The sequence below is a fragment of the Boleophthalmus pectinirostris genome, unplaced genomic scaffold (genome assembly GCF_026225935.1).
Source record: "Boleophthalmus pectinirostris isolate CB_2022bp ecotype Guang Dong unplaced genomic scaffold, ASM2622593v1 HiC_scaffold_22, whole genome shotgun sequence".
Classification (NCBI taxonomy): domain Eukaryota; kingdom Metazoa; phylum Chordata; class Actinopteri; order Gobiiformes; family Gobiidae; genus Boleophthalmus; species Boleophthalmus pectinirostris.
This window is the reverse complement of record NW_026571190.1, coordinates 29691632-29707115: the sequence shown is the minus strand read 5'-3', so window position 1 is coordinate 29707115 and position 15484 is coordinate 29691632. Positions and strand designations below refer to the sequence as shown.

The 15484-nt window shown below is 35.7% G+C and overlaps 1 protein-coding gene across 2 annotated transcripts in view; it reads left to right on the top strand.

Moving 5' to 3' along the window:
* Positions 1 to 13699, top strand: part of ndst3 (N-deacetylase/N-sulfotransferase (heparan glucosaminyl) 3) — a 111690-nt gene extending 97991 nt beyond the window's left edge. Inside the window, exons 13-15 of one of the 2 annotated variants that reach the window (XM_055158627.1) lie at positions 3978 to 4080; positions 10085 to 10195; positions 12784 to 13699. In XM_055158627.1, coding sequence (XP_055014602.1) covers positions 3978 to 4080; positions 10085 to 10195; positions 12784 to 12813 — 244 coding nt within the window. In that variant the 3' untranslated portion in view covers positions 12814 to 13699. Of the gene's footprint in view, positions 1 to 3977; positions 4081 to 10084; positions 10196 to 12778 lie in introns of both variants that reach the window. The other variant, XM_020930478.2, reaches the window with a different exon arrangement.
* The last annotated feature ends 1785 nt before the right edge of the window (positions 13700 to 15484 follow it).

The following is a 15484-nucleotide window of genomic DNA, read 5'->3' as shown; positions in this document are numbered from 1 at the left end:
TGTGTAACATTTCTAGTGGTGGGTCCACCGCCTGCTTATCTCCATAGAAATGTTTTTGCTTTGTTTAGAATGTTCCACAGTATATTTTAAACCTATCACGAGGGAGACACGCAGGTTACAACACTACGTTCCATTACAATTCAGGTCTATGGAGAGTCGCCCCTATTCACAGAAGGAATTATTATACTTTTGAGCAATAGAATTACCCTTAATGAATAAATGCTAGATGTTTAATGTCATACCATGGAACATTCCAGGCAAAGCTCTGCCATAAAATCTGCGCAGTGCACCATTAATTAACAACCAAAGCGGGGCTGTCCATAAATTCCACAAAGTTTATATTGAAACATTTTTGTGCATCTCCAATAGAATCCCCGTCATCCCCTCTCTACCTCCCTCCCTGACCTTTAAGTGAAGTAGCGTCGAGAGTTAAACTGTTTACCTCTCATCACACACCGATCTGCTCCTGAGCCTTCACAACCTCCAGACAGGGACATCCAGACATGCATACCAACGCGTCTGCAAACAAAATCATCTTGACATAATAATGAGTGTGTGCGTGGGTGCGTGTGTGTGTGTGTGCGTGTGTGCTTTGGCTAAAGGCCGAGCTACACAAAAGCCTAATCTTTCCTTTCTCTCCTAATTCTGGTGACAGGGAGGCCGGTTGACAGATACTCAAATCTACAGCCCATTTATTTAATCCTCTTTTCCTTTCCAGCGCTCTCCTGGCAGAGATCCACTTAACTTTTCTTTATTAGGGCTCTCATTCAGATACAGAACAATATTTGCGCCTCTAATCGTTTATCCTTCCATGAGTGGCAATTAGCAACACAAATGGCCAACAGCTACAAAGAAGGAGCATCAGACAAAGCATTTGAATTTAAAGTGTTGAAATTGTTTCTGTCTGAAAAGAGTCACCAGGTTTTCGAAGTTCAAAACTGGGACAGACCTGGGTTGGGATGGTTGGAATGAACATGTAACATTGTCCGTTTTCGACTCACTTATGGGCAGTGTTGGAGAGTAACAGATTACATGTACCAGAGTTACATAATCAGAGTACAAATTAATGTGACTGTATTCAGTTACAGTTACTGTTTTAATGAGTGGTAATTGGATTACAGTTACTTTGTTGAAATAAATGGATTACACAGCGGTATTTTCCTGTTTTCACTTTTCGGGGTATTCCCTTTTTTTTTTTTTTTTTTTTTTTTCCTGGTAATTCCACTCATTGCCGGACACTAAACCAGGTCTAAACCAGGTATAAACAAGGTCTAAACAAGGTCTAAAGCAGGTCTAAAACCAGGTCTAAACCAGGTCTAAAACCAGGTCCAAACCCAGGTTGAAACCAGTTCTAAACCAGGTCTAAAACCAGGTCTAAACTAGGTCTAAACCAGGACTAAACCAGGACTAAACCAGGACTAAAGCAGGATTAAAGCAGGACTAAAACAAGGTCTAAACCAGGTCTAAACCAGGACTAAACCAGGACTTAACTAGGACTAAACCAGGACTAAACCAGGACTAAACTAGGACTAAAACCATGTCTAAACCAGGTCCAAACCAGGTCTAAACTAGGTCCAAACCAGGTCTAAACCAGGACTAAACAAAGACTAAACCAGGTCTAAAACAGGATTTAACAGGACTAAACCATGCTGCACAGACCGTGTCTCCTCCTCTTTTATCAATAATATTTTTAATACGGTTAAGTAAAGACTGGGCTTTTTTATTGTCTTTTAGCAGACAAAACATCTTATGTGAAGATATCTGAGTCTTTGCTTCTCTACAGCAAAGCAAGTAATCCAAAGTATTCAGATTACATTTCTCACTTTAAGTAATTTAATGGGTTATGTTACAAACTACATTTTGGGGTATGTAATCTGTAATCAGTAGGGGAATACATTTTAAAAGTAACCTTCCCAACTCTGCTTAAGGATCAGTTCATATATACATGAGAGGCTTCTGTCTGTGTTTTTTGTTTTTTGTTGTCGTTTTCAAGCATTGTGTAGTTTAGACAAACAAATGAGAATATATTGCCTTGTTTAATGGCAAATTTGTATGCTTTACACTAAACTAATACAAGAATCAGCACAGAGGCAAAGTTTGTGCTCAAAAAACATTCTCGTACCTTGCAGTGTCATCAAAATAACAATATCAGTACAGTTTCGGGTCCCCTAAAAGAGCGGAAAGTCCCATCACTATACAACAACAGTGTGAAATGTGCAGAAACAAGTATGTAAATGTTGTTGCTGAGGTTCACGTATTGCACAACATGTAACAGGATAGAGATGTTTCACAACAAGTGCCCAATTATTTGCTTTTTTCAGGTTTTTTTTTTTTTTTTGCCTCCATTTAGTTTTTATAGAAGATAAAGTTGGTTTCCCAAACAACAATTATGATATTAAAAAAATCATACATTCCTCACTTCTGCAAAAGATTGAGATAAATGATAGATTTAAAATGTAAATGTAAAAATTGGCTTCTGTATATGGTAAGGAGGAAGAGTATAGTATAAAACAGTAGTCAAATGAAATAGTAAATTGACAGATCTCTTTAATGGTTCTGTAAACAAGACAAAGAGTTTGAAGTGAGATAAGAGAGATAAGGGTTCATGATCAGTTTTCAGGTTTCTGTCTGACCTGTTCAACATCATTCCGTTTTTTCCAAACCTGATTCTAGTTCATCGACTTCTGGAAAGTACATATGACAATCAACAAAAGGCTTATTGTTTACACACACACACACACACACACACACAAAATAATAATAATAATAGTAATAATAATAATAATAATAATAATAATAATAATAATAATAATAATAATAACAATAATAATAATGTATTATCAAATTATTCATGGTATTTTTTTTATTTTTGTTGTTGTTGTTGTATCTAGTCTTATTAAATGTGCAATGTGTAACTTGCAGTGTTATTGCTTTGCAGGGAATGTTCCACAGTATGGCATTAAACAAATCCATCTTACATGTATGCAGTGACAGTATATACGCTGCTTTAAATCCCTTGAGAACATGCATTCTTACCGTAAACAGGGTCATCTCTCCGTAGATCTGAGCTGTCACTTGGTGTGGCGTTGTTGTCACCTACTTGTCTCCACGGAGATTGATGCGTTTAATGCCTCACTATGAAATATTCCATTTAAAGCATTAAAATCGGCATGGATATATGAAGACAGTGGATCCTTTACCTGGAATGTCATGTAGTGCACATTTAAAAACAAATTAAAACTGTGTTCACATCAATTTCCTTAAAATAAGCAATACAGACTTTTACATTTTCACATGTAAAACAAAAATAGTCACATTTATTCCTGCAATGGAAAAAACTCTAAACCTGTTCTAAACCTTTTCCTGTCAGAGCAGTGGCTGTGGAGCTCTGAATGAAAAAGTCGCGTGTATATAATTAACGTTTAGAAATTACAGGATCTCAATAAGATAAGGTTAAAAATGTACTTTTAATCTAGTTTATTTTACTACTTTATTACTTTATTCTTTAGTTGTTTTACATGTGAGATATCCAGTGCTGGAACGTGTACAGAAAATACATATTCTGAATACTACTAGAGTTATTCTTTCATTTGGTGATATTCACAATTAACAGAAATACATGGTGGTACTTTATCTTGTAATTTTGGCTTTTTAATGCAAGTTATCAGTGAGAAAAAAAAAGAAAACACAGCTCTTGCAGTGGGTGTGCGTGCATTTTTTTCTAATTAATCAAACGTTAACTCATGGGACAATAGGACAACAGAAATAAAGCAGTTTGTAACACTAGGTTTTACTGTAATATGATGCACCTTGACGTAAAAGTATTCTAAGTATACAGTACTCTAATTGACGCTTGTCTCAGAATACATTACACAATACACTTTAATGCAGGTATTCAGTATTCTGTAACTAAATATATTTTCAAAGTATTCTTCCCATCTATATTGACGTCATTGTTTGATCTCTTCTGTTTCTAGGTTTGACCCTCAGAAAGGATTTTGGTGTCAGCTCCTCGAAGGTGGAAAGACCAAATGCTTGGGGAAAAGCAAAGGCAGAAAGTACGCGCCAATGGAACCTGAGGTATGATTGTATCCTGAGGCACGCTTGTGTACTGAGATGCTTGTGAACCGTGAAGAATGCACTAAAGACATTGATGTATGGGAAGGAACAGCCCACCGTGACCGGGAATCTGTGGTATATTTCCCAAGACAGAGGCATGTGACATCTAATAAGAGAGCTACAACTTCATTATGAGACACAGAGAGTGACAGAGCAGCCACTAGGGGGAGCCACGGCATCTGAATAAAATGCAATCCATAAATCTTTGCTGTTTAAAATGTTCAGCAGAATGTTTAAAATTACAGAATAAATTGGAAGTGAAAAGGACACATTTTCAAACACTAACTATAATAAATAAATGCTAATTGTTTACAGCTATTTTAACAATACAAAAAGTTACAAAATTTCCATCTCTATTAAAAACTAGTGAAATATATTTAAGCCAAGAAGAAAAGATGCATAAGATAAGACTTCAGTTGTAAATCTTTGTAAATCTTTTTTCATTTTCTTTCCTTTCTTTTTTTAGATTAGTTTAGTAAATTCATTTCTGATTTGCTTTATAAAATATTGTACAGATTCTACCAGTTTGTCAAATCTGAGCTGAGGGGGCAAGGCCACAGTTCAGAAAAAGAAATTTAAATGAAACAAGACAAACATGTGTTTACTATGACTACATTCTAGTCCAGGGAAAGTGAATAAAATCTCTCAAAATCCTCAAAATCACACTTCAGTTTCCTCTTCTCCTGAAACTGTCTTGTGTCCTGTTAGATTTGAATTTTCCCTTCCAAACGTTTGGGAAATTCCTGAGAGAGCTTCACCACAAATGAGAACAAAGTCATTTTTCTGCAGGTCTGACATCGGCCACAATCAAGCGACCTTTGTAAGATTTAAACACGCTGGACAGAGAATCATAAAAAAATCATCTTATTATTGTCAAATTTGTGTTTGCAATTTGAGCAACCCCCCTCAGACCATTTTTTCAGTGAACAGGCAAATGAAACAGAGGTAAATGGTTGTATTGATTCACCATGTTTGCACACACTGAAATCTGATAAATCAATGTTGGAGTTGCAGTCAAAATCAAAATAAATTTTTTACACTGTAACCCTGTCATTATCATAATTGTAATTACTGAAGATTACAGGTTACAGATAATGAGAGAAATAAAATAATGAGTAATACAACTAACAATAATGATAAACTATTGTTTATTTGCATATAGCATGTAATGAGTCCAATCTTAAATTGCAGATCCTTTTCTGCCAATATTATATTTACTCTATGTCAATATTTTTGTCATAGACTGAAAAATTACAAGTTAGAAGTTATAGACTGAAAACAGGACTATTTATTCCTTGTGCTTTTTATCATATATATTCAGATTCTAATTATAGGCAGTGGTCGATGAAGTACCAGTACTCTGTTATGTAGCAAAAGTACACATACAGGGGCAAAAAGTAAAAGTTAAACGTGAAAAAAATCTACTTAAATTAAAGTGCCTAAAGTTTAAAAATGTAAATGTAAAATTAAAGAATGAAATGTAGTGATTCTGATAAAGAACATAGCTGGTTTTAAGAGATTCAAATGATTTCTTAATTTTTCTTGCCATTTTTGTGTATGTGTGTATTTTGGTTCGCTCAAAGTTGGGATGGAAACTCAAATTAAATGTGCTAAAAACTAAGCCTCAGCCATTTCAGCAGGTCTCACAACCATAAAGAAAAGTACTGTTTACTTTTAAGTCCAGATCTAAAATGTAGTGGAGTAGGAAGTACTTGTACTTTTGTAATTAGTTATATCACACCACTGATTATAGGTTGTGTCTATGCTTGGTACAACTATGAGACGGCATTAACTTCCTCTTCGAGATTACATTTTGAGGGCATTTCGCCATTCAGAAGATGTAAACGATTGGTTTATTTGATAACCTGCTAATTGCTAGAGTTTCTCTGGTAAGAGTCAGATTACCAGAACAATAAGGGCTATAATTATGTTATACTTTACATAATCTTATAGACCAAATTGAATAATGTTTTGTTGTGAGGATTTATAAAACAATCTGCGGTAGTGTTCATTACCGTCCTAGAATTTATGTAATCTCTTCAGATGATTTTGTGGGGAGCAGATGATTTTGAAATAATCATACAGAAAATGTTGTATCTTATTTTTGCTGACTATTGAATCCATAAATGTGCCATGTGAATTATTATTATTATGTGAAATTGACTCCTGTGAGCTTTAAGCCATGTTATAATGTTGTTACCTCCTCAAAAACATACCCAGAGTTGAGTTTTGTTTCATTCACATGTGTTTGAGTAACCCTTTATTGTTAATCTGTCTACATCTCCAAAGAACTCAACCTAAATCTGCAGGGTTTGTGTGTTAAACATGCGTGAATGAAACAAAACACCACTTCAGGTCTGTTTTTGATGAGGAAATATTATAACACAGATCAGAAAATAACATAATATGGGCACTTTAAATGTGTTTCAACTCACAATTTTTATTTTTTATTTTATTTAACCTTTGCTTCCTTGTTTTGATAGTGACACCATTGTTGTTTCGTATCGATAGGCCCTGTAATTACAGATCATAAATATATTTAAATGATGTTTCAAGACGTATTTCCTCACAGAGTTCAAACCTGATCTCTTCCTCTCTAGGAATGTCACACGAACACAACCTACACAAATAACATCTTTTGCTCTACCTGTTTCCAGGAGAGTATCCGCCCCCTGTTTGTGTCATGGAAATGCTGTTGCTTTGTCTACAATGTTTTGCAATATACAAAAGATTAAACCTGTCGATCACAAGGGAGACAAGCAGGTTACAGCACTACGCCACATTACAGTTCAGATCTATGGAGAGTCGCCCCTATTCACAGAAGGAATTATCGTATTTTTGAGCAATAGAAACGACCGTAATGAAGAGACGTTAGTTGGAAATGTTTAACGGTCTTATATTTCACAAAACTGACTCATGTGAGCTTTAAGTCATGTTAGAATGTAGTTATCTAATCAGAAACAAACATGGATTTGTGTTTTTTTCGTTCTGTGTCATGTTTAAGTACAACTGGTTTATCAGCAGGTTTATCATGAAACAGTATTTTCAAGTTTACAGCTCATTTTACCTTTTGTTCAGTAGAGACTGGCAATTCCATGTCTGAAATCATCCAAATGATTCTAGTGAAGGTGCATAAAGTTTAAAAACACATTGGAGCACCTCCTGTATTACCACATGACATGAGTGTTTTCAATTTGAGAGAAAAACTCAGCCTAAACATGCATCAAAACATCAAAACACAACTCCAGGTATGTTTGTGAAGAGGAAACATTATACAACATTATAACATAGATCAGAAAATAGTGTAATATTGGCCCTTTAAATGTGCATTGTGTATAAATGCATACTTTAACTTCAAAGGAGTGTGTCAAACAAAAGTTATGTTGTCCTGGTTTATTTAATTTTAGTACAGTTTTTATTCTCTGTTGATGTATTCTGGGCTACTCCTCGCTCTCTCCTCTAATGCAGCAAAGTATTTTTGTTCTTATTCATATAGTACCAAAAAAAGCCTCTTTTGTACAATGTTGTGATCTTGTACAACATATATTCAGCTAAGGGCAAACACTGGCATTATGTTAAAGGTGCACTGTGTAACTTTTCTGGTGGAGGGCCCGTCATAGACTTTTCTCTGTGGAGATGTTATTACTTTGTCTGGAATGCTTCATGTTTCATTTAGACCCAACCAGATCAAGTTATAGGTCAGATCTGTGGAGAGGCAACCCCGTTCACAGTCAGAATAGCAGTTTTTCTAGGTATTTTTGAGCTATAAAACCATGTATAATTTACTAAATGTAAGGTAGAGCTGTTAAATTGTGTGGAATTTGTATGGAGCGAAGCATCACTGTGAAAGGAGTTCATTTATGGAATAGTCTTGATAAAGATATAAAAGAATCAAGTACAATGATGGCATTTAAAAAACACATAAAATCCAGTGCAATGTGTATGTATGAAAAAGGAAACTAAGTTGTAGTGAAGATTTCTGTTTGCAGTTGATTAATAATTGTGACTGAACTGAAATGTACTGATTTGAAAAGTGTGAAGAAACTCTCATGTCGATCATCCATGTGGACAAAAGTTAGTTTGGTTGAACCCAAATAACTTTTGTCCAGTCGACAAACTGAATTTTCTCCTCGACACTGATTTGAAAAGTTTTAAAGTCACTATCAGTGTTGATGTTTTGTCTGGAAAAGGGAAAAGCAGATAACATAAGATTACTCTTCTTTCTGCTCCTTTTCATTCATTTCTTGTAAGTTTGATGTTGTGACACTGTTAATGTCTTTTTATACTTTATGAATGAAATAAATAAACAAATAATAAAATAATAAACTGTGGAACATTCCAGGCAGAGCAATGACATATCCATAGAAACAAGCAGATGATGGATCCCCAACAAAAAGTTACACCTATACACTGCACCTTTACCTATATGTAAAAAAACAGGGGAAAAAAAAAAGAATTTACCACTGTCTTTGTAGTAAATCTTTATATAAGGTTTATATGTGCCATGTATGGTTTACTCCTTAAAGTGGCCCTTTTTGCGTTTTTCTTATACAACTATATTATGAAAAACTGTAAAGATAAAGTGAACATTTTGCATGACATTTACAGGTAATGTGTATGATAAACTACATTTTCTTTATATGATTATGGAGTAAGAAAGCTGTCAAAAATATTCGTGCGCATAAAATAGAAATCCGTGCGTATTTGGGAAATCCGTGCATATTTGGCTGTAGTTGCGCATAAAATAAATATTTGTAAACTCTCAAATGAGTCCAGTCGTACATAAAATATATTGTGTGTATTTTATCCATCAGAATACGAATTGAAAAATTACGACGTCATGAATTACAATCACGAAATTAAAATTTACGATTACGCTTTCATCAGTACGAATACGAATTCGAATACGAATTTTCATTTCGTAATTGTAATTCATGACGTCGTAATTTTTTCAATTCGTATTCTGATGGATAAAATACACACAATATATTTTATGTACGACTGGACTCATTTGAGAGTTTACAAATATTTATTTTATGCGCAACTACAGCCAAATATGCACGGATTTCTATTTTATGCGCACGAATATTTTTGACAGCTTTCTTACTCCATATATGTTCCATGTAATGTTTGTATTCTTTAATTATATGTTGCAGTTAAAAAACAAAAAAACTAAATCTGAGTCAGAAGGGAGATTTGAACATAGGTTGCCCATGTGAAAGTCCAGTGATTTACCAGTTGATCTAATCAGCTGCTACATTTCTATAGAACAATAGGAGATGTGGAGGACAGTTACAAGTACCTTGGTATCCCATAAGTGGGAACTTTGAAGAGGCAACAAGGAAGAGGGCTACAGGATTTTGCAGAGTAAAAATCTTTTCACAACATGTATGTTCACTGTGATATCAGTGGAAGAGTGTATGTCTTATGTTTTTTAAGGTTGTAATGCAGTATTTGTATTACTGTGTTTACACCCATGCTGCCCAACACACACACACACACACAGACACACACACACACACACACACACACACACACACACACACACACACACACACACACACAGACACACACAGGCACACACAGGTACACACTGTGATCATTTTCTCTCTCACTCTCATACACACACAACACAGCAATCGAGTTTAAGGAAACAACCACCATTTCACTGTATGTGGGATTAGTGTCATATACAGGCCTTGCAGGTTACAAAGTTTTATATGTTTCATGCTGCACATATTTACCAAAGATCTTGTAACTGTTTTCACTGTCATATACAAATCTTTTAGGATTCAGATGAAACATGTTAAAATTGGTGTATGATTTGTCTATACCTTTTCCATATGGGTAAAGTCATACCATGGGACTTCTAGGCAAAGCAATGACGTGACCATGGAGGCAAGAAAAGTGGCGCATTTCACCGTTAATGTGTGTGTGTGTCATGTGTTTGTGTGTGTGTTTCCAGGCTCGTGTGTATCTGTCTCGATACTACAGGGAGCACAATGTGGAACTGTCCAAACTGCTACACCGCCTCGGCCAGCCACTGCCCTCCTGGCTCAGGGAGGAGCTACAGAAGGTCAGCACTATTCACTTACACACACAACTAGGGTGTGAACGCAGAGGCCCTAAGGTGTACTGTTCAATCACGCTGGTTTTATGTGTGTTTTTATGTGTGTTTTTATGTGAAAATGTAATTAATTAAAGACAACCGAATATAACATTTAACAAAATACAATAATCAAGATAAAAACAAAACACAAAAACATAGAGCGACACCGACAACAAATACAAAACAACAACAACAACAACAAAACTGCCCACCCCAGACCCTCCCAAACACACACACCGACACAAGTTTAATTAAATAAAATGAACGTAATGTGGTAGTACAGCATACCCACACTTCTATGCCCTCTTATATTGATTTTTTTATATAGAATTATTAACAATTTATTATTTAAATTCCTTTTTCTCTCTCTCTTTCTTTTTTTTTTCATTTTTTAATAAACTTTTTTTAGTCACGATACTTAACTAATATTATTCTCACCATCATCATTTCCTTTCATCATCTTTTACTATTTATTACAATCTTAAAGCATAATTTTAATGTCTTTTTTTTTTTTTTTTTTCGCATACTTTTTGTTGTTTTTGTTGTTGTTTCGGGCTTTTTTCCACCCATTTGTTATCTTTATTTATTTATTTTATTTTTTGTCCACTGATCTGAAGGTTTAGCGATTCGAATCCCACTCTTGACTTGAGCGGTCAGATCCACTTTCTCCCACAGATGACTACAGATCGGTGTTGTTGTGTCCTTGGGCAAGTGCTATATAAAAATGTGACCGCTGACCATTAATATCGCCACATAAAAGATGGATTTCCTAAGCATTGTATTAGTTATTATATTAAGTCATTATTCACAGCAGGGCAACAATAAAAGTGGCAGTAATAAACAAAACCAAACACAAGCTTGAGGGCGCAAAACTATTAGCAAATTTGATTTTCTCATCAATAATTTTATGCCAGATGTTTGTACAAATAGACCACTTGGCTTGATTCCTGGCTTGGGACTTTCAAAATGTCCTCTAACTTTAATCGAAATTGGGAGTTCATAAAAAAATCAATCTCAAATGCATTTTCGTGGAATATGGACCATAAAAACACTCAGTAAGCCAATAATACCTGTTACCTAATACTCTCGGCTTTATTTTAAGACTTTTGTCCTTTGTTATCGTCTGTAAATAAAGACGCCTGAGTCATAGTTAAGACCTGTGAAATACTCTCGTAAAGTGTACAAAGATGTGTCAGTGCTCATTCAAAGCATACCTATAATGTGTGTGTGTGTGTGTGTATGTATTGTGTAACGAAGACACTATGATCCCATTAACATTCAAATGGTATATGGCAAAAATATTAAACTTGTGCTTCATGGAAATAAACAAAACATATTTCAGAAGAGAGGATATACAGTACAACGAGAAAGCAAAGTCACAAAACAAAAATATGAACGTTTTTGTTACAATGTACAATGTAATTTATAACAAGTACATGAACATTGTAAGTGCGAGTGTGTAGTAATGAGCAAAACATGCTTCTTTTTCATATAAAACAAGTCCACCACCGCTGAAATTACCTTTTAAATCACGGGTGTCAAACATATGGCCCGGGGGCCAGATCCGGCCCTGCAAAACCTTTAATCTGGCCCTCGGCTCATTTTCTACTAAAATATTTTAATTATATTTTCTATTAAAATATTGGTCATTTTGTGCGGTGTTTATCACAGCAGCGTCTCCAGTGCCTCTGTACGTGGCCCCTCCCACCAGAGCAGCACAAATGAAGACTTGTCTCTTTCCAAACGCTCTTAAAGGACGATCGTTTTGACTGTTGACCGTGACACCCTCATCAGCAAAATGTCAAAAATGAGAAAAGTGGAGCTGAGTGCAGGATTTTCCAAGAGAAATTCCAATTTACATACAAGTTCATGTTAAAACATTGTGTTGAAATAGCATTTTTCTTAAAGCTTCAGGTTGTTCATAATATTATAATATTTTGTAAAAGAAAGAGTTCCTCAATCAAAAAATGATTTCTGTAATAGATTTGCATTTCTCTGCACAAATATTTGAACTTATTGTTATTTTTAGGGTATATATGCCATGAATTTTCTGATCCGGCCCCTTTGGGATCAAAGTAGGTTGGACACGGCCCCAAAATGAGTTTGACACCCCTGTTTTAAAAAAAACAGTTTTGACAATCAAGTCCATCGAGATTAGGACTTAATATAAAATTATTCATGTTTAATTTTTTAATCAGTGATTTGAAGTGTTATCTATTGACATCTCACAAGCAAACGCCCTGTCATAAAACACGCATCTAATCAGAAACCAAGCTGATAAGGACGAAAGGTATTTTAAGCATCTCTATTGTCAATCAACTAGACATGTTGGCTCGTCTCCCTGTTGTCTGAACAAGTTCTCCTGATGAGAATCGTATGTTCCAGTCTTGTGATAAGACAAAAATAGTTCCTCATTCGTCCATGTTACATTCTCACAACACTTCTGTTTTTGAATTAATCTGTAAACAGAATAAGATTAAATTACTTTTTTCTGATTTCTCTCCCCTTCTCTCCCATCCCTCTTTTTCTTGCTTGAACTCTTTTCTTAAGGTTAGATAACATTTGCGTCCATGAGGCAAGGTTAAAAGATCTAATCCGGGACGCTACCTTGAGATGCATCGTCTCCAGCCCTGAGAGAGGAGTGAGAGCTGTGGGGGAGACGGGGGCGTATTGTGTGCCTTGGACCATGTGAAAGCTGGGGCACTGCTGTGGAAGAGCCAATCACATGAGAGACAGCTAAAACAGTGGGGCTAATGACAGCGCGCACAGTGTTAGCCTCTTAAGATGGACTCTGACAAAGAGAGGACAGGAGGTGCACGGAGCATTGGTAATATGCTCTAAAATCTGCAGCAAACTTGTTTTATTTGAGTCATCCCACCTTTAATTTATGAAGCCAGGACAGCGCTGGTCAGCTGGACGTGGTTGTTTGAGATGACTTTGCACTAAGTTCTGTTGTATGTTTCTCCACACGACTAAACAGGGCACCTGTGTGTTCTCCTTTTTAGGTTTCCTCCACAAGGACTAAAGGGTACAGTGCACAGGCTCAGGGCCAGTTCATGCTGTTATTTTCTCTATTGTAGTCTGTTGGCTGTATTTACCCTCACAGATGTCGCCTGAGACTTTTGCTGAAGACGAAATGAGTCACTGAACCAAAAATCGGTGGCTCATTATTTTCTTATGACAAACCACAGAGGGGTGATCAGACCATACAGCTGAGCACCAGTGATTTTCAGTGCTTAGTTACCACTCAGAGTGTGTTGGTAGATAAATAACCAAAAACAAACGAGTGCAGAAAGACCCATAATTCCAGGACTCTGAAGTAGCCGATCAAGTCAACGTTTGTTTTAATTTTCTTCAAAGTTTGTTTCTTTTTCAAACCAGTGGCCTAAATTGTTTTGCATCAATTTGAATGCAAACACCTAAGTGTTAAACACAGAAACCAAAATGAAATAAAGACTATATCTGACAGCATCACTGTGTCCTCTTGTCTTTTATAAATGCACTATAACATTTTTCCAACACAGTTCTCTGCCCCATGTACTCCTGAGCTGTATATACTCTTTGTTTGGTACAGGCTACATACATACATGTAAGTAATGTGAGTACAAAGTCAAATTTTAATGTATATGTTTATTGTGGTAAACATTTATTAATATATACCTTTTATACAAAAATAGAGTAGTTGCAGTAATAAACACTAAGTCCTCAGTGTTGCATCTACATAAAGGTGTATTTTATTTCGATTTTTGTTTGAAATCTAACTTTTGTAATTACTGAAAGCCAGCTCAACCAGATTATTCATCTGCATAAAAAATAACAATGTAGGAAACAAAAAATGCCTTAGATCACACAAAAATCCATCATAAAAGACTAGGCAGTTTAATTTAAATATGCCAAAAATGCACCTATTCAACATTATAGATCTTATGCAGTAGATGACTATAAGATGGCACCCTTATGACCAAAGTACACAGACGAGGGGCACAAACACAGTTCAACATGCTCTAAATATTTGAAGCATGTCATTTGTGCTCCTGGCTATTGAGGTTACAAAACACAATTTGAGAAAGCATCTCCCGTAAATGTGCACTGAGCCTCTACCTGTTCTGGTCTAAGCCTCATGCCTGACATGCTTGAGCTGGGTGTGTGGGATATTCTGATAGTATGGCTCTATGGTACTAGTTTATTTTTAATTGTCATGAGATAGTGCCTCTATTCAGGTTGGTTTAGATAAGAACCTGTATTCATAAACAAGTTCAGTTATACAAATAACCATAATGTTATATTAATAAACAACAGCAAAGAGATAGCTTTATTCAAGTATGTCAGATTGTCTTAAATGCATTTTTGTGGAATATGGACCGTAAATCTTAGAAACACCCAATAACCGATAATACTTGTTACCTGACACGCTGTGCTTCATTTTAAGACTGTTGTCCTTTGTGATTATCTGTAAATATAGATGCCTGAGTCATAGTTAAGTGAAATACTCTCGTAAAATGTACAAAGATGTGTCAGTGCTCTTTCAAAGCATGCCTATCCTGTGTACGTGTGTGTGTGTGTGTGTGTGTGTGTAGCTAAGACACTGTGGTCCCATTAGCATTCACAGGGTATATGGCAAAAATATTCAACTTGTGCTACATGGAAATAAACAAAACATATTTCAGAAGAGAGGATATACAGTACAACGAGAAAACAAAGTCACAAACCAAAAATATGAACGATTCTGTAACAATGTACACTATAATTTATAACAATTACATGAACATTGTAAGTGCTGTCAATAAGCAAAGCATGCTTCATTTTCATATAAAACAAGTCCAACACTCAGCTACATCAGCGCTGAAATGACCATAAATAGACTGTGCGTTTTGACCATAGATTGTATATATAAATGGACAGAGCTAACGCAGTAGACATTCCAAAAAGGGAGTGAACATAGGGGCACTTCCAGCTCCACTGACTCTGTTTCCGATTGAATTTACACTAAAAAATCGTCACCCCTCTCACTGTAACTGCTCCAAATTACTGCCCTTCTCACTTAACCCGCTCAAAATTGATCCTGGTGTTTTTATTTCGCTATTTTGTCCGTATATAGATAAATTTTCCTAATACAGAACTCTGCTTCAAATTAACTCCTATAACCGCAGGCCTCCTTGAACTTTATTTGACTGGAGCTTAGCGCTATGGGTGAGGTCACACTCCCTCAGTCCACTTCTTTATACGGTCTATGGTTTTGACAGGGACCCCAGGGAC